We start from the raw sequence: 23,526 nt of genomic DNA on the forward strand, positions 1-23,526 counted from the left end.
TAAATTTCAGTTCATGAGCAAAAAAGGCAGCGAAACATTTTAATGTGAGAAATGTATTGAACAATTTTATCACCACTACATGGTCAGGTTGTGCAGTTACAGAATTTATATAGGGCAGTTTAATTCTGTATGTGGACACTAAGGAATTTATATTGGAAGATTGAGTGAAGTGTGGCAACAGGACATAGTTTCCTGGACAGGAATTGCATGAAGGTAAAATTTTATTAAAGTGCCAGTTGAACTCCTATAGTCTTGAGGTGATGCAAGGTTAATGGGTGGTGATAATTGGACACAGTACACAGTTGTAATTCAGTCATGCGTACTATCCATATTTTTTATATCAGTATTATAAGTTCCAATGTCCAGGCTTATAAGTTGCCATGTAAAATTGTCATGCTGTGATTCCACCCTCTGGTACTGCAAGGATGTGATTAAAATTTGTTTATACAGCACCTTTCATAATCTCAAGATGTCCTGAAGTGCTCACAGCCAATGAGGTACTTCTGAAGCGTTGTCACTATAGAAATGTAGGGAAGTTCATCTCCTGTGGTATTGTTTATATTCAGTCACAGAAGTTTTTTTTTAACCTATGTGTGTTGCTGTTCCATTCTATCATCTTCTGTTTATTTCTCTTCAAACATCTCTAAAACTTTCGTCCTCACTCCTTCCTTTTCTACTTCTCTTTTGCTTGTTTGTTTTCGGTGGGAGGCAGAATGGTGTGGTCAGGAAAAGGACCATCAACAGATGAGTTTGGAGTAGGATTGGAGAAGAATGTGACCCTATGATTCCATTCCCACCCTGTCACTCTCTCAACATCCTTTACCCTATCAACTTCCCTTCCTACCACTTTTATTTACTGCCATCACTACTCCTAACTCTTCTCTTTTGAATTACCCACTTAACCAAGTACGTCTCCTCCAACCGCTGCCACTCAGTTCACCCTAAAATCATCCACTCTCCCAATGGGCAACTGGAGAGGCCAGAGGCCCCTCACCCAGTTTCACGGGGTCAGGCCATCCTGGCAGCGGGCAAGGCCAGAAAATCCCGCCCATGTTTGTAACTAAGTCTTTGCCCTTTCCCGTCTCATCAGTGTGAGCAATGACCTTTCCTAAGTGTCAGCAAAGTATAGGTTAAATAACTAAATTACTCCAAAAGTTAAGAGTTTTTGAAGATTGAACATTTGCTTGAGAAAATCTCTAGCTCTTTGATTTCAGTGTCTCTTGCATTAGTACATTTTCCAAAGTTTAGCTTTGTATGGAATTAGAGGTTATATTTCCTCACTCACACACATTTTGGTTAAGACATTCAATGTAAACATTATTTCAATTAAGTTTTTGAAATTTGTCTTTCAATTTTTCTTCAAATAATTTGAAAAATGGATTGCAGACATCAGGATGTTAAAACATATTCCAACAGTATGCAAGACCAATGCATAAATGTAGAATTAGTTATATTGTACATGCTCAGACTGCACAACCCAAATTCAGCTCAAATCAGAATAAAAATTAGAAATTTGTTTGCATTATGCTGCATCCTAGTGGCACTACAAGGACTACACCAATTCCTGGGAGCAGATAACTGTTGTGAGCCGCTAACTGTGCACCCCACGGCGCTGCTTGGTCCCGAGGAATGGACGTACACTATAGCATTGCTAGAAGGCAGCACTACACAAACAAGTATCTTACCCATAAAGTCCAAACCTAATTTTCTGGGAGATGCTGAGAGCTTCATGTAAAAACTTTTAAGAAGGCATTAAAAGACACAAAAGACAATTCAATGGATACATTTTAATCACAAATTATGCCATTAAAAATATATATTTAGTATAACCATTACTTTGGACATAGAAATTTCAGCTATTGAATGAAAATAGTGGATCAAAAATGTTCGTGGCAAATGTCTAGAAAGCATTTAGCAGGGCCTGTGGAAAAAGTAACCCAGTGGCCATATTATGCAATTACAAGTGCTGAGTTTACATAGGCAATTTCCATTACAATAGAGATATTGGGAATTTATAATGGAAATGTGTGAAAGCAGGAAGTAAGGTTTTGTAGACCAGAAGATCAACTGAAGATTTTTATTAAGATACAGAATAATAATTTTCTAATTATTTAATATCTGTACGTATCTCATTAAAAGTCTTTTCTTTACGTTGCACCAATCGTTATATAATTAAAATATCTTCACTTAACTACTATACATTTTATAGATCAAATGGATCACTATCTGTCTGGGGTTGAAGATCTCTCATTAAATAATACAAACACATTGGGTTCAAAATTTGAAAACAACACTCCAACAAAACTGCATTGCAATTATTTAAATTTATTCCCTTACAAAGTAGCATTTGATATCAAAACAAGAAAGAGCAGAATGGCAAAAGAGAACATGCACATCAGAAGCTTTGTAGATAATACACAATATATAGTTTAATTTTCTTCTCCGCCTAATTCTTCTTCTTCAGCCTCCTCTCCAGACGTGGCATCCTGGTATTGCTGGTACTCAGATACCAGGTCATTCATATTACTCTCTGCCTCAGTGAACTCAGTCTCTTCCATGCCCTCACCAGTGTACCAATGCAAGAAAGCTTTCCTCCGGAACATGGCAGTAAACTGCTCAGAGATGCGTTTAAACAGTTCCTGAATGGCTGTTGTGTTGCCAATGAAGGTGGCAGACATCTTGAGGCCTCTAGGTGGGATGTCACAGACAGCTGTCTTAACATTATTGGGAATCCATTCAACAAAATAAGTACTGTTTTTGTTCTGTACATTCAACATCTGCTCATCCACCTCTTTCATGGACATGCGACCCCGGAATACAGCAGCAACGGTCAGGTAGCGGCCATGTCGAGGGTCACAGGCAGCCATCATATTCTTGGCATCAAACATCTGCTGGGTAAGCTCAGGTACTGTGAGGGCACGGTACTGCTGACTGCCACGGCTGGTCAGAGGAGTAAAACCTGGCACAAAAAAGTGCAGACGGGGGAAGGGGACCATGTTCACTGCTAGTTTACGCAGGTCAGCATTCAGCTGACCAGGGAAACGCAGACAGGTTGTTACACCGCTCATGGTCGCTGACACAAGATGGTTCAGGTCACCATAAGTGGGAGTTGTCAGTTTAAGGGTACGGAAACAGATGTCATACAGTGCCTCATTATCAATACAGTAAGTCTCATCAGTGTTCTCCACAAGCTGATGAACAGAGAGAGTGGCATTATAAGGTTCTACTACAGTGTCCGACACTTTTGGTGAGGGTACAATACTAAATGTGTTCATGATTCTGTCCGGGTATTCTTCACGGATCTTGCTGATGAGGAGTGTGCCCATGCCAGCACCAGTACCACCACCCAGTGAATGGGTGAGCTGAAATCCCTGGAGACAATCACAGCTCTCAGCCTCCTTCCTCACCACATCCAGAACAGAGTCAACCAGTTCAGCACCTTCAGTGTAATGTCCTTTGGCCCAGTTGTTACCAGCACCACTCTGACCTGCAACAAACAAAAACAATTTAAATTCTTACACTCCTAAGAAACATATCAATTAGCCAGGATTTTTTTCTTTGGAACAGTAATCCAGAACAGCATTACTCATATACTATTTTTAAAGCATTTGTTTATCTGCATGAACTGCTTGAACAGCATTTACAAGATCAATGACCAGGATTATTTAATTGTACAAGTGCAGAGGAGTAAAGTCCCCGATTATGAAAAGCATTGTTGCTACTCCAGCCATGATCTTAAACATGCCTCACAAAAATCTGCTATGTGTTTATATAGTTGCAATATATGATTTTTTTGTGAATATTGATAAGGGATTTTAGTGCTGGGGAAACAAACTGTGAAGAACTAAGATCTCACCCTATACATATCTTTTAGAAAATATATAGAGAAATGCTCATTGCAATCTCTAAAAAATTCAAACTGGACAGAGGCCTAGAATGGCTGAATCTATGTCTATCTGTGACTCTGAACAAAAGAAGCTACCTGGCAGTATTGGGGAAACCCGCAGATCATTATCCCTGGAGAGCCACTAACGACCTCCTGTGGGCTGCACAGACCAAATTCAGAGAGTTACACAAAGGCCATCTGCATTTTATAACCCAGGCTGCCAAACAGGAGCCTCCACGTTTACTAAGATAAAGGGCCCCACAACCTTCCTTTCAATTCTTAATGGTTGAGACATTTAACAATCTCAGGGACCAAGTCGAGGGATACACGTCCTCTGTCAAAGACAATGTGGAAAGGTGGGAGTCATGTGACATGGCCTCTGGCTTGTGGAACCAATAATATTACCTTGCTGAACTGCAAAGTCTCAGTCTGCTTTTTTATCATCTGACTAGCAGCCTCACAGACAAGGAACTCTGTCCCAAGTCAGACACCTGGTCCTATCTACACTACTTCTGCTGGAAATTCTGTACCATCACCTACAAGACTGGTTCACCTCTTCATGCCTATCTGATCGTATGAAGTCAACACCACCAGAAAAGTGAATTATTCAGCATCAGTTTTCAGCTCATCGACCTCCATGAAGGAATACCCCAATGGACTTTGATTCTGGAATCACGTGAATCAATAGTTATTTTCTCCTTGGTCTCTGCATTGTAAAATCTTCTTTTCTCTATCCCTCTTTTACTGTATGAATGCCAAAGGTGGGGTGGGGGGGGGGGGGAGTTGTTGCGAACTCTCTTCCTGCACTTTGAGTCTGTGCAAATAAACTAACCCTTTGAGTTCATCCTATCTTGAGTTTGCTGTGGGGTGTTTAATAGAAAATTGGATTGCACTAAAACCGAGAGGTTGGGGAATATACCACCACTTATAAAGAGGGAAATAAATCAAAACACCTGTCCGTTTACAGATGGGTAGTGAGGAAAGAAATTCATGCTGTTTAAATTAACCCCCCTTCTGTTCATAACAGAAATTCGGAGCTCAAATCCGGGATCACCTATTTGAATTTGACTAGCGTCCAAGTAAGATGCGAGCCAAATTTGATATAAAAGAGCCAAATGGAAACCAAAAGAGGAAAACTCAATGGTTAGAACAAATTTTAAAACATAATAACTTACACGGCAAATTTCTTTGCCCAAACACTAGGAGAATGGCCACTTTTGATGCCCAGATGTGGGTCAGGCAAAGAAATTTGAACAGTGAAACATTAACATCCCTTAGCACAGAGCAACTGAAAGCTGTAGCTAGGGAGATACAGTTAAAGTTATCCAGTGAAGCAAAGAGAAGCGAGCTGACCCAGTTGTTGGCAGAACGTTTTGGTCTCATGTTACCACCGATAGAACAGCTAGATGTAGAGCTCAACCATGGTTCCGAATTCCAATCTTGAGCTGGAAAAGCTCAGAATACAGTGAGAATTTAAGGAGAGAGAGAAAGGGAAGAACAGGAAAGAGGAAGAGAGAGAGACAGGGAGAGAGAAGAATTCTAGCTCCAAAAGTTGGAAATGGAGCAAGTAGCTCAAAAGGAGAGACCAGATAGCTGAAAGGGGAACATCTTTACCTGGTAGCATCCCCTATCCCCTTAACCCAGAACCACATTCTGAGGCCCTCAAGTATAGTAGATTCATTCCCAAATTCAAAGAGAGTGTTGTGAAGTCAATTTTTGTCACTTCTGGCAAAGTAGCTGGACAGCTAAAATAACCATCGGTTATCAGGACATTTTTAATTCAAGGGCAGTTGTCAGGGAGAGCCCAAGAGGTCTACTCTATGCTGACCCCTGATGTGTCCATGAATTATGAGCAGACCAAGGCAGCCATCCTAAGTGCTTACGAGTTAATCCTGGAGGCATATCGCCAGCAATTCCGAAACACTTGTAAGAAGCTCACACAAACCTGCATCGATTTGAACGGCTGAAGCAAATTGCGTTTGACTGATGGGTAAGGTCCCTAAGAATCCCATGCACCTATGAGGGGTTGTGTGAGTTGGTATGGTTGGAGGATTTCAAAAATTTCTTACCCTCCAACCTGTGGATTCAGATAGAGGAGCAGAGAACCCTCACAGCTAAGGATGCAGCAGTTACAGCAGACAGCAATGATCTTACCTATAGGCCTGGAAACTTAGGCAAACCCTTTCCAAACATTCCCATGAACACTGGAAAGATAAGCAGGGTGATCTAGATAGGAAATGCCTGCTCACCCAGAAAAGAAAACACAAAGGAGGGTGCGAGAAGCCCTCCTGCAGCCCCCCAGACACCGGTGTGTTCCCATTGCAATGAAATAAGCCATTCCAGGCCTGAATGCTGGAGATTTTGAGGGAAGCCTGGTGGTCTAATAGGGTTAATACAAGTAGTCCCCTTAAGAATGCCCCAATAGGTACTGCAGCAGAGCAGGCAGAGACTATCACTACTGAAACTTACCCTTTGGAGAGCATGGTGCTGTGTGTGTCTGAGCCGGACAAACTCCGAGAGCATCTGGAGTTTTGTCCTTTCAGGAGCAGTGTCCCCATACCCATCCCAGATTGTTAGCTAGTCCATTGTACTGCTCTGGGATACAGGGGCCACTCAGTCATTAATGTTAGAGGGAAACTTAAACCTACTCACCCACCACCACCACCCCCCACCCCACCCTCCATAGAGTCCTCCCTCACGGCCAAAGCACTGATCAATGCAGTGGGAGGAGAGTCCGTGTTTGCACCCCTCCATCGGGTCAACCTAGAGTGTGACCATGTTTCAGGCCCTGTGATGGTAAGAATTGTCCCTGAACTACCAGTAGCAGGAATCGATTTCCTCCTTAGAAACAATTTGTCTGGCAGCAAGATTTTAGCCAGCGAAAGAAAAGAGGCCAAAGTCAACTAGCAGAAATCTGCAGGAAAGTAGAAAGCTGGGGAACGTCCAGAGGTTCAAAATGGCGAAATAGCACCCATAAAAATTGAGCGACAGCTGCTTGAATGTGGCACGGCTGAAGCCCGGCCAATTGAGTTAAAAGAGGAAACAGCCTCACAGAATACACCTGAACTAAACAGGGCCCAGAGAAATCCTAGAGCAGGGAATGAGATAGTAAGGAGATGCCCCACGTAGTTGAAGGTCCTGAAGGAAAGCAAGCTCTTAAACCTGAAAAGACAAAGGTTAAGGAATTACTGGAAGTACAGCTGGCAGAAACCTTCCTGATATAAATAGGGACAATGGAAGTTAAAGGGTGAACTGCCTCCCTCAGTTGTAAAGCCACAAGGGAGGGTAGCTGGAGCTGCACCTCCACTTGAAGGTAGTGGTGTTACTGGGGACATGGAACAAGTTAAGAGAGCGTCCCCTCCCAATTCAAAAACATTGGCTAAGAAGCCAGTGATTGGTCTGGCCAGCAGTTTTATGGCAAACTTAAAAGGGGACCAGAAAAGTTTCCAATTTGGCCCAGAAAGAGTGGGTTGATGCCTCACTTAGTTGAAAAGCCACCAGAAGGTACAGCAAGAGCTGAACGTCACCAGAGGGCAGTAGTGTTCCAAAAAATGTGGAGCCTACTACCCAACTGATCAGCAGAAGGATCCTAACCAAATTGGATCCCATAGCCACCCACCTTAATGCAGAATCTTGAGACAACCTGACAGGGTTGCCCACTGCATTTAAAAATGATCCTTAACAACACCCCAAGCTACATCACTGTAGCCCTACCTGATATGGTTGCGGGAGTGGCCCTTTCCAGAAGGCAGCCTTCCAATCATCCGGGCCCAAAAAGACTGACCCAAGTTCAGGAGCAGACTGTCCACCTCCATGCCAACCTAAAGTACCCAACAGGCAGGCAGTGGCATAGTGGTATTGTCACTGGACTAGTATTCCAGAGACCCAGGGTAATGCTCTAGGGATCAGGGTTTAGATGGTGAAATTTGAATTCAATAAGAATCTGGAATTAAGAGTCTGATGATGACCATGAAACCATTGCCGATTGTTGTGAAAACCCATCTGGTTCACTAATGTCTTTTAGGGAAGGAAATCGACTGTCCTTACCTGGTCTGGCCTACATGTGACTCCAGAACCACAGCTATGTTGCTGACTCTTAAATACCCTGTGAACAAGGGCAATTAGGGATGGCAAATAAACGCTGGCCTAGCCAGCGAAGCCCACATCCCATGAACGAATAAAAAAAAACCAGAAACTGGAACACCCCAGTTGTGCTAGCGCCCAAGCTGGACACTAAACCAAAATCCCCTATAGAGGCCAAATTCCCATCAAAACATCCCAGTCTCCTGACAATCAGCCAACCCACAGTCCCTGGGTTCGAACAGCTGTTCAAACTCCCTGTTCAAACAGGGAGGAACTAAGCTGGACAATGATAAAAAGACCTGGCACTCACAGAGTATGATGTCCAGCATTCTCCTGCAGAAATCTCCGAGCAGCTGGACCTGCTGTGTGTTAAAACCTCCAGACCCTTTGGAGGACACCTAACCAGGAGTTGGGCAGGCAGAGTTCTGAAAACAATGGCTTTGCCTAGGCCTGAGCCCTAACAGAGGAAAATTCAAAACTCTAACCCTAAATAGGATGCCCCGTAAAGACAGATTTGAATCTTCTCTGGTCACCTAATCATTCCACATCCCAGGACAGGACTATGCCCTTGCTGATGCAATGATATAGATTTAAACCTCAAAAAAATGCAGCAAGGAACTGCCATTGCCCCTGCTAGCTGTGTGTCAGACGTGCCCATGTGAATGAGAGAATGAATGCATACTTCTTTACTTTTTATTCTTCTTTCCTAAGTCCACATATACTAAAAAAAATAGAATTCATTTATTTTTGCCCAACCCACAAGACTATGTGGGACTAAGACCTCACCCTGTATATTTTTTTATATATAAAATATATAGAGGTATGCTCATTGCTAGCTCTAAAAATTTCAAACTGGACAAAGACCTAGAATGGCTGATTCTATGTCTGTTACCCCGAACAAAAGGTGGTACTTGGCACTATTGGGGAAACTCGCACATTGTTACCCCCAAAGAGCCACTAACAACCCCCTATGGGCTGCACAGACCAAATTCAAAGAGCTGTACAAAGGTCATCTGCATTTCATAAGCCAGGTTGGCCAGCAGAAATCTCCTTGTCTACTAAGACAAAGGGCCCCACAATCTTCCTTCCAATTCTTAATGCTTGAGACATTTAACAACCTCAGGGACCCAGACAAGGGATACTAGTCCTTGTCAAAGACAGTGTGGAAAGGTGGGAGCCGTGTGACATGGAACTCCGACTCGTGCAGCTATTAATATTGTCTTACTGAACTGCAAAGTCTTATGTTGCTTTTTTATCATCTGGCTAGCATTCTCACAAACAAGGAGCTCTGGTCCAGATCGGATACCTGGCCCCCCATCTATACTGCTTCTGTTGGAAATTCTGTACCATCACCTATAACACTGATTCATCTCTGCATGTCTATTTCATAGTATGAAGTCAGCACCACCAGAAAAGTGAATTTTCCAGCATCAGTGTTCAGCTCATCAATCTCCATGAAGGAATACCTCATTGAACTTTGATTCTGGACTCTGGAACCCACATGAAACAACATTTATTTTCTCTGTGGTCTCTGCATTATAAATCCTTTCCTTTATCCCTCTTTTACTGTATGAATGCAAAGGGAGGGACATTGCGAAGCCACTTTCCACGTTTTGAGTGTGTGCAAATAAACCAACACTTTGGGCAAAATCTTCTGTTCAGCATGCAGGGGCGGGCCCCACACGCCGACACGTAAAATGACGCACGGTGACATTGGGCATGCGTCCCGACGTCACCGCGTGTCATTCCGATCTTTCGTTTGGCGGGCGTGCTACACGCTCGCCGGACTGTCAAAGGCCTGTTAAAGTTACTAATAAAACAATTAACCCAATTGAGAAAGCTGCTCGTCCGACCTCAAGGTTGATGGGCAAGTGAAGAGCGCAGGCGGCCTTCACATTTTTCATACAACCTCATCCACGGGCGGGATGAGCTTTCGTGAAGGTTTCATTAATTAAATTAAAATTTTTATGAAAATTCATAAACATGTCCCAGTTCATGTGACACTCATATGAGGGGACATACCTGAATAATTTTTTTTTTTATCTTTTTCAACTGTAAACCTGAACTTAATCTCCCTGAGGCAGCTCCGTGCCTCAGGGAGATTTCTGCGCGTGTGAAAGAGCGCAGGCCCTGACTCTCCCTCCTCCACCCGCCCTCAAAGGTAGCGCTGAGCGTTACCGGGCGTGCGTCATGCTGGGTGGGCCTTAATTGGCTCGCCCACATAAAATGGCAGCACACAGTCGATCGCAGGTGGCAATTGTCTCCGCACCCGCTCCTAACCGGCCCGTCTGACGGGGAGAAAGTACTTCCTTTTGAGTTCATTCTACATTGAGATTGCTGTGGGGTGATTAATAGAAAATTGGATCGCATCAAAACTGAGAGTTTGAGGAATATGTTACCGCTTATAAAGAGGGAAACAAATCAAAACACTTTGCTGTTTACAGACAGGTGATGAGGGGAGAAATTTGTGCTGTTTAAATTAGACCCCTCCTGTCCTTAACAGAATTGGTCAGAATAAAAGACGGCAGAAAAAGTCTAAAAGGTTAATCAGGAGAAAGAAATTAGTGTATGAGAGGAAACTAGCTAGAAATGTAAAAACTGATAGCAAGAGTTTCTACAGGTATTTAAACAGGAAAGAAGTAGTTAAAGTGAGTTTTGGACCTCTAGAGGGGAATTAACAGTAGATAATAAGGAAATGGCGGATGAAATGAACAAATATTTTGCTTCTCTCTTCACCATAGGGGATACAAAAAACATTCCAGTAATAGCTGTAAATAAGGAGTTGGAAGGGAGAGAGGGAATTGGTGAAATTATAATCACTAGGGAAGCGGTACTGAGCAAACTGATGGAGCTGCGGGCTGACTAGTCTCCGGGTCCAAACGGACTTCATCCTAGGGCCTTAAAAGAGATAGCTAATGAGATAGTAGATGCGTTGGTGTTAATTTTCCAAATTCCTGAGATTCTGGAAAGATTCCATCAGACTGGAAAGTAGAAAATAAGACCCCTCTATTCAAGAAGGGATGGAGGCAGAAAACACGAAACTATAGGCCAATTAGCTTGACATCTGTGATGAGGAAGGTGTTAAGAGTCAATCATTAAAGAGGTTATAGCTGGACACTTAGAAAAACACAAGGTAATTGGGAGGAGTCAGCAAGGTTTTGTGAAAGGGAAATCATGTTTAACCAATTTATTATAGAGTTCTTTGCTGGAGTAACATGTGCTGTGGATAAAGGGGAGCCTGCAGACGTACTATACTTGGATTTCCAGGAGGCAATTGATAAGGTGCCATATCATAGGCTTTTGCAGAAAATAAAAGCTCATGATATAGGAGGTAATATATTAGCCTGGATAGAGAATTAGCTGCAGGAAACAGAAAGTATGCATAAATGGGTCTTTGTCTGATTGGCAGGATGTGATGAGAGGAGTCCTGAAGGGGTCTGTGCTGGGGCCTCAACTATTTACAATTTATATCACTAACTTGGCTGAATAGATAATGCAGGAGGGAGGGCTTTAGTTTCCTGGATCACTAGGTCTGTTTCTAATGCATGTCGGACGTGCTGCACCTGAACCGGAACAGGACCAACATCCTTTGTGGGGAGGTTTGCTAGTGCTGTTAGGGGAGGGGGGGTTTTAAACTAATTTGGCAGGGGGATGGGATACAGAGTGGAGGTACAGTAGGGGGTAATGCACAGCCAAATATAGAAGAGAAACTACATCAGTCTGGAAGGCAGAGCAAATACAGACCTGTTAAGGCACAAGAGAATAATGCAAGGTTGGACTCATCTATTTTAAGGAGTCTTACAAGTAACACAGATGAATTGAGGGCGTTGATTAACACATGGGAGTATGATATTGTTGCTATCACAGAGACATGGTTGAGGGAAGGGCAATACGGGCAACTCAATATTCCAGGGTATAGAATCTTCGGGGGGTGGGGGGGGGGGGGGCTATAAAAGAGGAGGTGGCACTGCATTATTGATCAAAGAGTCAATTACTGCAGTAAGGAGGGATGGTATCTTAGGAGGTTCCTCAAATGAGGCCATATTAGTAGAACTTAAAAACAAAAAGGGGGCAATCACTTTGCTGGGAGTGTTCTATAGGCCTCCAATCAGGGGGAGATAGAGCAGCAGATATGTAGGCAAATCTCAGAGAAATGTAAAAATAAAAGGGCAATAATAGTAGGGGTTTCAACTTCCCCAATATTCACTGGGATAGTCTTAATGTGAAAGACTTAGAGAGGGCGGAATTCTTAAAGTGACAGGAACTGGCCAAAGTGGACTGGGAGCAGCTACTTGTAGGAAAGTCTACATCAGAGCAGTTGGGAGTCATTCAAAAAGGAAATAGTGAGAGTTCAGGGCCAACATGTTCCTGTAAAGGTGAAGGGTAGGGCTAACAAGTCGAGGGAACACTGGATGTCAAGGAGTATAGAGGATTGGATAAGGAAAAAAGGAGGCTTATGGCAGAAACAGGGGACTGAAAACAGCAGAAGCCCTAGAGGAGCATATAAAGTGTAGGGGGGGGTACTTAAAAAAGTAATTAGGAGAGCGAAGAGGGGGCATGAAAAACCACTGGCAGGCAAGATAAAGGAAAATCCCAAGGTTTTTTATAAATATATTAAGGGCAAGAGAATAACCAGGAAAAGAGTAGGGTCCATTAAGGACCAAAGTGGCAATCTGTGCGTGGAGCCGGTAGGACACAGATGAGGTTTTAAATGATTACTTTTCATCTGTGTTCACTATGGAGAAGGATGATGTAGGTGTAGAAATCGGGGAGGGGGACTGTGATAGACTTGAACAAATTAGCATTGAAAGGGAGGAGGCATTAGCGGTTTTAGTGGGCTTAAAAGTAGATAAATCCTCAGGCCCAGATGAGATGTACCCCCGGCTGTTATGTGAGGCAAGGGAGGAGGAGATTGCAGGGGCTCTGACACTAATTTTCAAATCCTCTCTGGCCACAGGAGAGGTGCCAGAGGACTGGAGGACAGCGAATGTGGTACCATTATTCAAGAAGGGTAGTAGAGATAGACAAAGTAATTACAGGCCAGAGAGTCTAACATCAGTGGTAGGGAAACTATTGGAAAAAATTCTGAGGGACAGGATTAATCTCCACTTGGAGAGGCAGGGGTTACTCAGGGATAGTCAGCATGGCTTCGTCAGGGGGAGATCATGTCTAACAAATTTGATTGGATTTTTCAAAGAGGTGATGAATTGTGTAGATGAGGGTAGTGTAGTTGATGTAGTCTACTTGGCTTTTGACAAGATCCCGGATGGAAGGATGGTCAAGAAGGTAAGAGCCCACAGCATCCAGGGCAAATTGGCAAATTGGATCCAAAATTGGATTAGTGTCAGGAGGCAGAGGGTGATGGTCGAAGATTGTTTTTGTGAATGGTGTACCACAGGGATTGGTGCTGGGACCCTTGCTGTTTGTTTGTAGTGTACATTAATGATTTACACATGAATATAGGAGGTATGATCAGTAAGTTCACAGATGACACGAAATTTGGTGGTGTCATAAATAATGAGGAGGAAAGCCTTAGATTACAGGATGATATAGATGGGCTGGTCAGATGGGCAGAGCAGTGGCAAATGGAATTTAATCCTGAGAAGTGTAAGGTGATGCATTTTGGGAGAACTAACACGGCAAGGGAATACACGATGAATGGTAGGACCCTAGGAAGTACAGAGGATCAGAGGGACCTTGGTGTCCATGTCCACAGATCCCTGAAGGCAACAGCACAGGTAGATAAGGTAGTTAAGAAGGCATATGGGATACTTGCTTTTATTAGCCAAGGCATAGAATGTAAGGGCAGGGAGGTTATGTTGGAGCTGTATAAAACGCTAGTTAGGCCACAGCTGGAGTACTGTGTGCAGTTCTGGTCACCATACTATAGAAAGGATGTGATTGCACTGGAGTGGGTGCAGAGGAGATTCGCCAGGATGTTGCCTGGGCTGGAATGTTTCAGCTATGAAGAGAGACTGGATAGGCTAGGGTTGTTTTCCTTAGAGCAGAGAAGGCTGAGGGGGGGACCTGATAGAGGAATACAAAATTATGAGGGGCATAGATAGGGTAGAGGTTGGGGAGCTTGATACTGGCCAGATAATTCTATCAGAACACCACATGCTAGATGTATTTGAAAGTGAAAATAAAGGGATTAATTTAAGGAGATGGAGGTAACTTGGGTACATAATTGGCTATCCATTAAGAGTCAAAGAGTAGTGGTGAATGGATGTTTTCCTGACTGGTACAGAAGTATGAGTGGGGCCCCCCAGGGGATGGTATTACAACCATTGCTTTTCTTGTTATTTGAAATGAACTGGACTTGAGGTATAGAGAATACAATTTTGAAGTTTGCTGATGCTACAAAACTGGCAACATAGTGAATGATACAGAGGATAGTAGTAAACTGCAGGAGGGCATAGGCAGACTGGTAAAATGAGCAGACATGTGGCAGATGCAATTCACTGTGGACAAGTATGACTTGATGCACTTTGGGGAAAAAACATGGCGAGGCAGTTTCATCTAAACAATACTATTTGGTGAGGGTGAGGGGGAGGGGGAAGGGGTGGTGGGCGGGGGTCAGAAACAAGACCAGAGAGCCTATGTTGGGGGGGAGGGGGTAACTATTCACAAATTGGCAGAGCAAGCTAATAAGGCAGTTAAAGCTTATCGGACCCTTGGCTTTGTATGAAGGGTCATTGAATACAAAAACTAGGAAATTATGTTAAACCTTTACAAATCACTGATTATGCCTCAGCAGGAACACTGTGTACAATTCTGAGTACTACACTTTAGGAAGCGTGTCAAGGCCTTGGGGCACAGGGTGCCAAGGAGGTTTACCAGGATGATACCAGGGATGAGGGAGTTCAGATACGTATAAGATCGGAGAAGCTGGCATGGTTCTCCTTACAGCAGAGACTTAACAAAAGTATTCAAAATTCTGAGTTTTCATGGAGCAGGTAGGGAGGAACTGTTTCCTTTGGCAAGTGGGTCAGTAATCAGAGGTCACATAGTTAAAATATTTGGCAAAAGTAGCAAAGGAAGAATGAAAAGAATATTTTTCACACAGAGGGTTAAGATATGAACACACTACATGAAAGGCTGGGTGTGGGATTAAATTGGACAGCTCTTTCAAAGAGCCAGTTCAGACACAATGAGCCAAATGGCCTCATTCTGTGCTGTAAGATTCTATGAATAGGAGTGCAACCAAGTTAAATGATCTATTATTTGTTAATTGTTAAATCTCCATTTACAAACAGAAAATATTGTCAAAGTAGCACAAACACTAGTGGTAGATGATATCTTCAGGGCAGCTCAGACAATAGTGGCATTGAAACTCTTGCTCTGAGTTGTCAAGAGACTGATGAAAACATGTCCTAGTATCACAGTCTTGAAATAGCACAAAAGGGACATAGCAGAGCACATTAAGCTCAAATTTCCTGAGTTGGGTTTTGCCATGACGGGAAGATATTATTAATTGCTAATTTTTGGGCATTTGGTCTTTCTCAAGGCTCAGTTACAGGGAAATCAAATGTTTCTCTTGCCTGAAGAGGCTCTCTGTGCCATCTGACCCAACAGGCTATTACTTTGGGCACATCAACCAAGTGATACTCTCTTTCAACAGAACTAACTGAAGACAGGCATTCTAGTCACTCACTTGGGACACAACCAGTGGCGCTAAATTAACTGGAGAAGCAAAATTTAGCAGTATTGTGACTTTGTTGAATGAGTTGCTTTGAGATCCAACTTGTTGCAGAACGTTGCCAGTTCTTTTTTCATTCATGAGTTGTGGGCTTCATTGACAAGGCCACATTTGTTGCCCATTCCTGATTACCTTTGAACTGAGTGGTTTGCTAGGCTATCTCAGAGGGTAGTTAAGAGTCAACCACATGTGGATCTGGTGTCACATGTAGGCCAGACCATGTAAGGACGTCAGATTTCCTTTCCTAAAGGTGAACCAGATTGTTTTTTTACAACAATCAATGATAGTTTCAGAACAAAAACAGAATTACCTGGAAAAACTCAGCAGGTCTGGCAGCATCGGCGGAGAAGAAAAGAGTTGACGTTTCGAGTCCTCATGACCCTTCAAAAATAATAACTTTTAATGATAGTTTCAGGGTCATCATTACTGAGACTAGCTTCATATTCCAGGTTTATTAACTGAATTTAAATTCCACCAGCATTAGCCTGGATCTCTGGATTACTAGTCCAGTGATGGTGCCACTAGGCCACCATCTCCCCCTTTCTACACCTTTGCTGCACCTTTCTCGACAACCAAACGTGAGCAACAAGCATTTCAATACCAGTCCATTCAGCAACGAATTGCCCTCTAGGTTCATGTTAAGACCTAGAGTTTCTGCTCAGCATTATTCTAATAATATTAAAACAATGCAAACAGAAAATCAAGGGCACTCTACAAAGGAGATGCATGCCAGACAGCATCTTATATAAAGTGTCAGCTTCTCTTGCTCGAGGTGCATGTCCCACTCCAGAGAGACTTCAGCATACAAATCAGGTTGTACTGAGAGAGTGCTCCATTGCTGTAAGTATCATCTTTTAAATGGGGTGTGAAACCAAAACTCTATCTGCCTGTTTAGGTGGATGCAAGATATCTTGGCACCGTTTGAGAAGAACAGGAGAGTTCGCTCCGCTGTCCTGGCCAACATTTAGGGAAATTGTGTTTGACAAATTTATTAGAGTTTTTGAGAATGTAACAAGCAGGGTGGGTAAAGGGGAACCAGTAGATGTGGTGTATTTGGATTTTCATAAGGCATTCGATAAGGTGCCACATAAAAGGTTACGACACAAGATAAAAGCAGATGGTGTTGAGGGTGATAAATTAGCACGGATAGAGGATTGGCTAACTAACAGGAAACAGAGAGTCAGGATAAATAGGTAATTTTCAGATTGGCAAACTGTAACTACTAGAGTGCCACAGGGATCAGTGTTGGGGTCTCAAATATTTATGATCTATATTAATGGCTTGGATGAAGGGACTGAGTGCATTTTAGCCAAATTTGCTGATGATACAAAGATAGATAGGAAAGCAAGTTGTGAGGAGGATACAAGGAGTCTGCAAATCTGCAAAGGGATATAGATAGATTAAGTGAGGGGGCAAAAATAAGGCATATGGAGTATAATGTGGGAAAGTATGAGGCTGTCCACTAAGGCAGAAAGAATAGTAAAGTAGAGTGTTATTTAAATGGAAAGAGTCTGCAGAATGCTGTGTACAGAGGGATCTGGGTGTCCTTGTACATGAATCACAAAAAGTAAACACACAGGTAAGCAAGTAATTAAGGAGGTAAATGGAAAGCTGTTTTTTATTGCAAGGGGGATGCAGCATAAAAGTAGGGAAGTCTTGCTACAACTGTATTGGTGAGACCACACCTGGAGTAGTGTGTGCAGTTTTGGTCACCTTACTTAAGGAGAGATAAACTTGCATTGGAGACAGTTCAGAGAAGGTTCACGAGACTGATTCCTGGGATAAAGGAGTTCACAGAATCACACAGTGCAGAAGAGGCCCTTTGGCCCATCGAGTCTGCACCGACACATGAGAAACACCTGATCTACCTGCCTAATCCCGTTTTCCAGCACGTGACCCTTAGCCTTCAATGTTATGACATGCCAAGTGCTCATCCAGGTACTTTTTACAGGATGTGAGGCAACCTGCCTCCACCACCCTCCTAGGCAGCACATTCCAGACTGTCACCACCCTCTGGGTAAAAAAGTTTTTCCTCACATCCCCCCCTAAACCTCCTGCCCCTCACCTTGAACTTATGTCCCCTCGTGACTGACCCTTCAACTAAGGGGAACAGCTGCACCATATTCTATGTCCCTCATAATCATGTACACCTCGATCAGGTCGCCCCTCAGTCTTCTCTGCTCCAACAAAAACAACCCAAGTCTATCCAACCTCTCTTCATAACTTAAATGTTTCATCCCAGGCAACATCCGGGTGAATCTCCTCTGCACTCCCTCCAGTGCAATCACATCCTTCCTATAATGTTGCGACCAGAACTGCACACGGTACTCCAGCAGTGGCCTCACCAATGTTCTATACAACTCCAACATGATCTCCCTACTTTTGTAATCTATGCCTCGATTGATGAAGGCAAGTGTCCCATATCCCTTTTTTCACCACCCCACTAATATGCCGCGACACCTTCTGAGATCTATGTACACACATGCCAAGGTCCCTTTATTCCTCAGAACTTCCTAGTGTCATGCCGGTCATTGAATACTTCCTTGTCAAATTACTCCATCCAAAGTGTATCACCTCACACTTTTCAGGGTTAAATTCCATTTGCCACTTCTCTGCCCATTTGACCATCCTGTCTATATCTTCCTGTAGTCCAAGACACTCAACCTCACTGTTAACCACCCGGCCAATCTTTGTGTCATCCACAAACTTACTAATCCTACCCCCCACATAGTCATCTATGTCGTTTATATTAATGACCAATAATAGGGGACCCAGCAGAGATCCCTGTGGTACACCACTGGACACCGGCTTCCAGTCACTAAAGCATCCCTTTGTCATCACCCTCTGTCTCCTACAACTAAGCCAATTAAAGGGTGAACCTATACTCATTGGAAATTAGAAGAATAGAGGTAATCTTTTTGAAACATATAAGATTCTGAGGCAGCTTGACAGGGTAGATGCTGAGATCTCCTCTTGGGGGAATCTAGAACTAGGAAGCAGTTTCCAAGTAAGGGATCCCCATTTATGATGGAGATAAGGAGGAATTTCTTCTCTCAGAGGGTCATTAATCTTTGGAATTCTCTCCCTCAGCGAGCAGTGGAGGCTGAGTCATTGAATATATTCAAGGCAGAGTTAGACAGATTTTTGATTGACAAGGGAGTCAAACACTATGGGGGAACAGGCAGGAAAAGTAGAATTAAGGCCACAACGGATCAACCATTATCTTATAGACTGACACAGTAGACTCGAGAGGTTAAATAGCCTACTCCTGCTTCTATTATTTTATTTTCTTATGTTAATGATGTTGGTTGAAGGATAAAACAGATTAAACTGTCATTGACTGCTGTGTTTGTTTGAACACTGAAAACATTTCAAAAGTACTTTAGTTGCTGAGAGGCACTCATAATTGCAAGTTCTTTTGTACCTTATAAACTTTACTTACCAAACACAAAGTTATCTGGTCTGAAAATCTGCCCAAAGGGACCAGAGCGAACTGAGTCCATAGTACCAGGTTCCAAATCCATGAGGACAGCACGAGGCACATACTTGCCACCTAGATCGAAAGGCTAAATGTAAGTAACCTGTCAAAAGTTGTATAACAGCATGTCACTTACAGCATTAGTGTCTGTTACAGCATCGTACTGTGTCCGTCATGCCATCGTACTGTCAGTCGTACGACGTATCGCATCAGTCAGAGCATCAAACCACATTAGTCCGAGTATCATGCCACTTCCTTCATGGCACTGTACAGTTGTCTGGGCATCATACAGCATCAGTCTGAGCATCGTACAGCATCAGACTGAGCACCAAACTGCATCAGTCAGAGCACGTATTGTGTCAGTCTGAGCACATATTGTGTCAGTCTGAGCATCGTACTTCGTCAGTCTGAGCATCGTACTTCGTCAGTCTGAGCATCGTACTTCGTCAGTCTGAGCCTCGTACTGCGGGAGTCTAAGCATCGTATTACGTTGTCAGAGCATCATACAGTGTCAGTCTGAGCATCGTAATTCGTTAGTCAGAGCATTGTACTGCATCAGTCTGAGCATTGTACTGCATCAGTCTGAGCATTGTACTGCATCAGTCTGAGCATCATACTGCATCACTCTGAGCATCGTACTGCATCAGTCTGAGCATCGTACTGCGTCAGTCTGGGCATTGTCCTGCGTCAATCTGAGCACCGTACTGTGTCAATCTGAGCAGCGTACAGTGTCAGTCTGAGCATTGTACAGCGTTAGTCAGAGCATTGTACAGCGTCAGTCTGAGCATCGTAATTCATTAGTCAGAGCATCGTACTGTGTCAGTCTGAGCATTGTACTGCATTAGTCAGAGCATCGTACAGTGTCAGTCTGAGCATTGTACTGCATTAATCAGAGGATCATACAGCGTCAGTCAGAGCATTGTACTGTGTCAGTCAGAGCATTGTACTGTGTCAGTCAGAGCATCGTTCTGCATCAGTCAGAGCATCATGCAGCATCAGTCTGAGCATTGTGCTGCATTAGTCAGAGCATCGTACAGTGTCAGTCTGAGCATTGTACTGCATTAATCAGAGGATCATACAGCGTCAGTCAGAGCATTGTACTGTGTCAGTCAGAGCATCGTTCTGCATCAGTCAGAGCATCATGCAGCGTCAGTCTGAGCATTGTGCTGCGTCAGTCTGAGCATCGTGCTGCGTCAGTCTGAGCATTGTACTACGTCAGTCTGAGCATCGTACTGCATCAGTCTGAGCATCGTACAGTGTCAGAGCATCGTACAGTGGCAGTCAGAGCATCGTACAGTGTCAGTCTGAGCATCGTACTGCATCAGCCTGAGCATCGTGCTGCGTCATTGAGTATCATGCAGCGCCAGACTGAGCATTGTCCTGCGGCAGTCTGAGCAGCATACTGGATCTGTCAGAGCACCGGACTATGTCAGTCTGAGCAGGGTACTGCGTCAGTCTGAGCAGGGTATGCGTCAGTCTGTGCAGCGTACTGCGTCAGTCTGAGCATCATACTGCGATAGAGCATCGTACTGCATTAGTCTGAGCAGCGTACAGTTTCAGTCTGAGCATTGTACTGCATTAGTCAGAGCATCGAACTGCTTCAGTCTGAGCATTGTACTGTGTCATTCTGAGTATCGTGCTGCGTCGGTCTGAGCATTGTACTGCGTCAGTCTGACCATTGTACTGCGTTAGTCTGAGCATTGTACTGCCTCAGTCTGGGCATCGTACAGTGTCAGTCTGAGCATTCTGCTGCGTCAGTCTGAGCATTGTACTGCATTAGTCAGAGCACGGATTGTGTCAGTCTGTGCATCGCCCTTCATTAGTCAGAGCATCGTACTGCATTAGTCAGAGCATCCTATAGTGTCAGTCAGAGAATCATACAGTGTCAGTCAGAGCATTGTACTGCATCAGTCTGAGCATTGTACTGCGTCAGTCTGAGCATCATACTGCGTCAGTCTGAGCATCATACTGCGTCAATCTGAGCACCGTACTGCGTCAATCTGAGCAGTGTACAGTGTCAGTCTTAGCATTGTACTGCGTTAGTCAGAGCATTGTGCAGCATCAGTCTGAGCATCGTACTGCATTAGTCAGAGCAATGTACAGTGTCAGTCTGAGCATCGTACTGCATTAGTCAGTGCATCGTACAGTGTCAGTCTGAGCATTGTACTGCATTAGTCAGAGGATCATATAGCGTCAGTCAGAGCATTGTACTGAGTCAGTCACAGCATCATTCTGCATCAGTCAGAGCATTGTGTAGCATCAGTCTGAGCACCGTACTGCGTCAGTCTGAGCATTGTACTACGTCAGTCTGAGCATCGTACTGCGTCAGTCTGAGCATCGTACTGCGTCAGTCTGAGCATCATACTGCGTCAATCTGAGCACCGTACTGCATCAATCTGAGCAGTGTACAGTGTCAGTCTTAGCATTGTACTGCGTTAGTCAGAGCATTGTGCAGCATCAGTCTGAGCATCGTACTGCATTAGTCAGAGCAACGTACAGTGTCAGTCTGAGCATCGTACTGCATTAGTCAGAGCATCGTACAGTGTCAGTCTGAGCATCGTACTGCATTAGTCAGAGCATCGTACAGTGTCAGTCTGAGCATTGTACTGCATTAGTCAGAGGATCATATAGCGTCAGTCAGAGCATTGTACTGATTCAGTCAGAGCATCATTCTGCATCAGTCAGAGCATTGTGTAGCATCAGTCTGAGCACCGTACTGCGTCAGTCTGAGCATTGTACTACGTCAGTCTGAGCATCGTACTACGTCAGTCTGAGCATCGTACTGCGTCAGTCTGAGCATCGTACTGCGTCAGTCTGAGCATCATACTGCGTCAATCTGAGCACCGTACTGCGTCAATCTGAGCAGTGTACGGTGTCAGTCTTAGCATTGTACTGCGTTAGTCAGAGCATTGTGCAGCGTCAGTCTGAGCATCGTACTGCATTAGTCAGAGCAATGTACAGTGTCAGTCTGAGCATCGTACTGCATTAGTCAGAGCATCGTACAGTGTCAGTCTGAGCATTGTACTGCATTAGTCAGAGGATCATATAGCGTCAGTCAGAGCATTGTACTGATTCAGTCAGAGCATCATTCTGCATCAGTCAGAGCATTGTGTAGCATCAGTCTGAGCACCGTACTGCATCAGTCTGAGCATTGTACTACGTCAGTCTGAGCATTGTACTGCATTGGTCAGAGGATCATATAGCGTCAGTCAGAGCATTGTACTACATCAGTCTGAGCATCGTACTGCGTCAGTCTGAGCATCGTACAGTGTCAGTCAGAGCATCGTACAGTGTCAGCCTGAGCATCGTGCTGCGTCATTGAGTATCGTGTGGCGCCAGACTGAGCATGGTACTGTGTCAGTCTGAGCAGCATACTGGATCTGTCAGAGCACCGTACTATGTCAGTCTGAGCAGGGTACTGCATCAGTCTGAGCAGGGTATGCGTCAGTCTGTGCAGCGTACTGCATCAGTCTGAGCAGCGTAGCGTGTCAGTCTGAGCATTGTACTGCATTAGTCAGAGCATCAAACTGCTTCAATCTGAGCATTGTACTGTGTCATTCTGAGTATCGTGCTGCGTCGCTCTGAGCATTGTACTGCGTTATCTGAGCATCGTTCTGCGTCAGTCAGAGCATGGTTCTGCGTCAGTCAGAGTATGGTTCTGCGTCAGTCAGAGCATGGTTCTGCGTCAGTCTGAGCAGCATCCTGCGTCAGTCTGAGCAGCGTACTGCGTCAGACCATCGTACTGCATTAGTCTGAGCAGCATACAGTGTCAGTCTGAGCATTGTACTGCGTTAGTCAGAGCATCGTACTGCATCAGTCTGAGCATTGTACTGCGTCATTCCGAGTATTTTGTTGCGGCAGTGTAAGCATTGTACTACATCACCCTGTGCAGCGTACTGCGTAGGTTTGCGCATTGTACTGCGTCAGTCTGAGCAGCGTACTGCGTCAAAGCATCGTATTGCATTAGTCTGAGCATCGTACTTTATTAGTCAAAGCATCATACTGCGTCAGTCAGAGCATCGCACTGCGTTAGTCAGAGCATCGTACTGCATATGTCAGAGCATCATACAGTGTCAGTCAGAGCATCATACTGCATCAGTCTGAGCATCGTACTGCATCAGTCTGACCATGTATAGTGTCAGTCTGAGCATCGTACAATGTCAGTCCAAGCATCGTACTGCATCAGTCTGAGCATTGAACTGCATTAGTCAGAGCATCACACAGTGTCAATCAGAGCATCGTACAGTGTCAGTCTGAGCATTGCACTGCATCAGTCTGAGTATCGTGCTGCGTCAGTCTGAGCATCGTACTGCGTTGGTCAGAGCATCGTACCGTGTCAAGCTGAGCATTCTACTGCGTCATTCTGAGTATCATACTGTG

General features: G+C 44.1%; 1 protein-coding gene across 2 annotated transcripts in view; it reads right to left on the reverse strand.

The window, feature by feature from the left end:
• Positions 1 to 1,768: 1,768 nt before the first annotated feature.
• LOC121280774 (tubulin beta chain-like) overlaps positions 1,769 to 23,526 on the reverse strand; it is a 642,941-nt gene continuing 621,183 nt past the window's right edge. Inside the window, exons 3-5 of one of the 2 annotated variants that reach the window (XM_041192957.1) lie at positions 19,111 to 19,221; positions 3,396 to 3,487; positions 1,769 to 2,789 (exon numbers count right to left, since the gene is read on the reverse strand). In XM_041192957.1, coding sequence (XP_041048891.1) covers positions 2,430 to 2,789; positions 3,396 to 3,487; positions 19,111 to 19,221 — 563 coding nt within the window. In that variant the 3' untranslated portion in view covers positions 1,769 to 2,429. Of the gene's footprint in view, positions 3,488 to 19,110; positions 19,222 to 23,526 lie in introns of both variants that reach the window. The other variant, XM_041192956.1, reaches the window with a different exon arrangement.

This window comes from Carcharodon carcharias, chromosome 8, assembly GCF_017639515.1.
Source record: "Carcharodon carcharias isolate sCarCar2 chromosome 8, sCarCar2.pri, whole genome shotgun sequence".
Taxonomy (NCBI): domain Eukaryota; kingdom Metazoa; phylum Chordata; class Chondrichthyes; order Lamniformes; family Lamnidae; genus Carcharodon; species Carcharodon carcharias.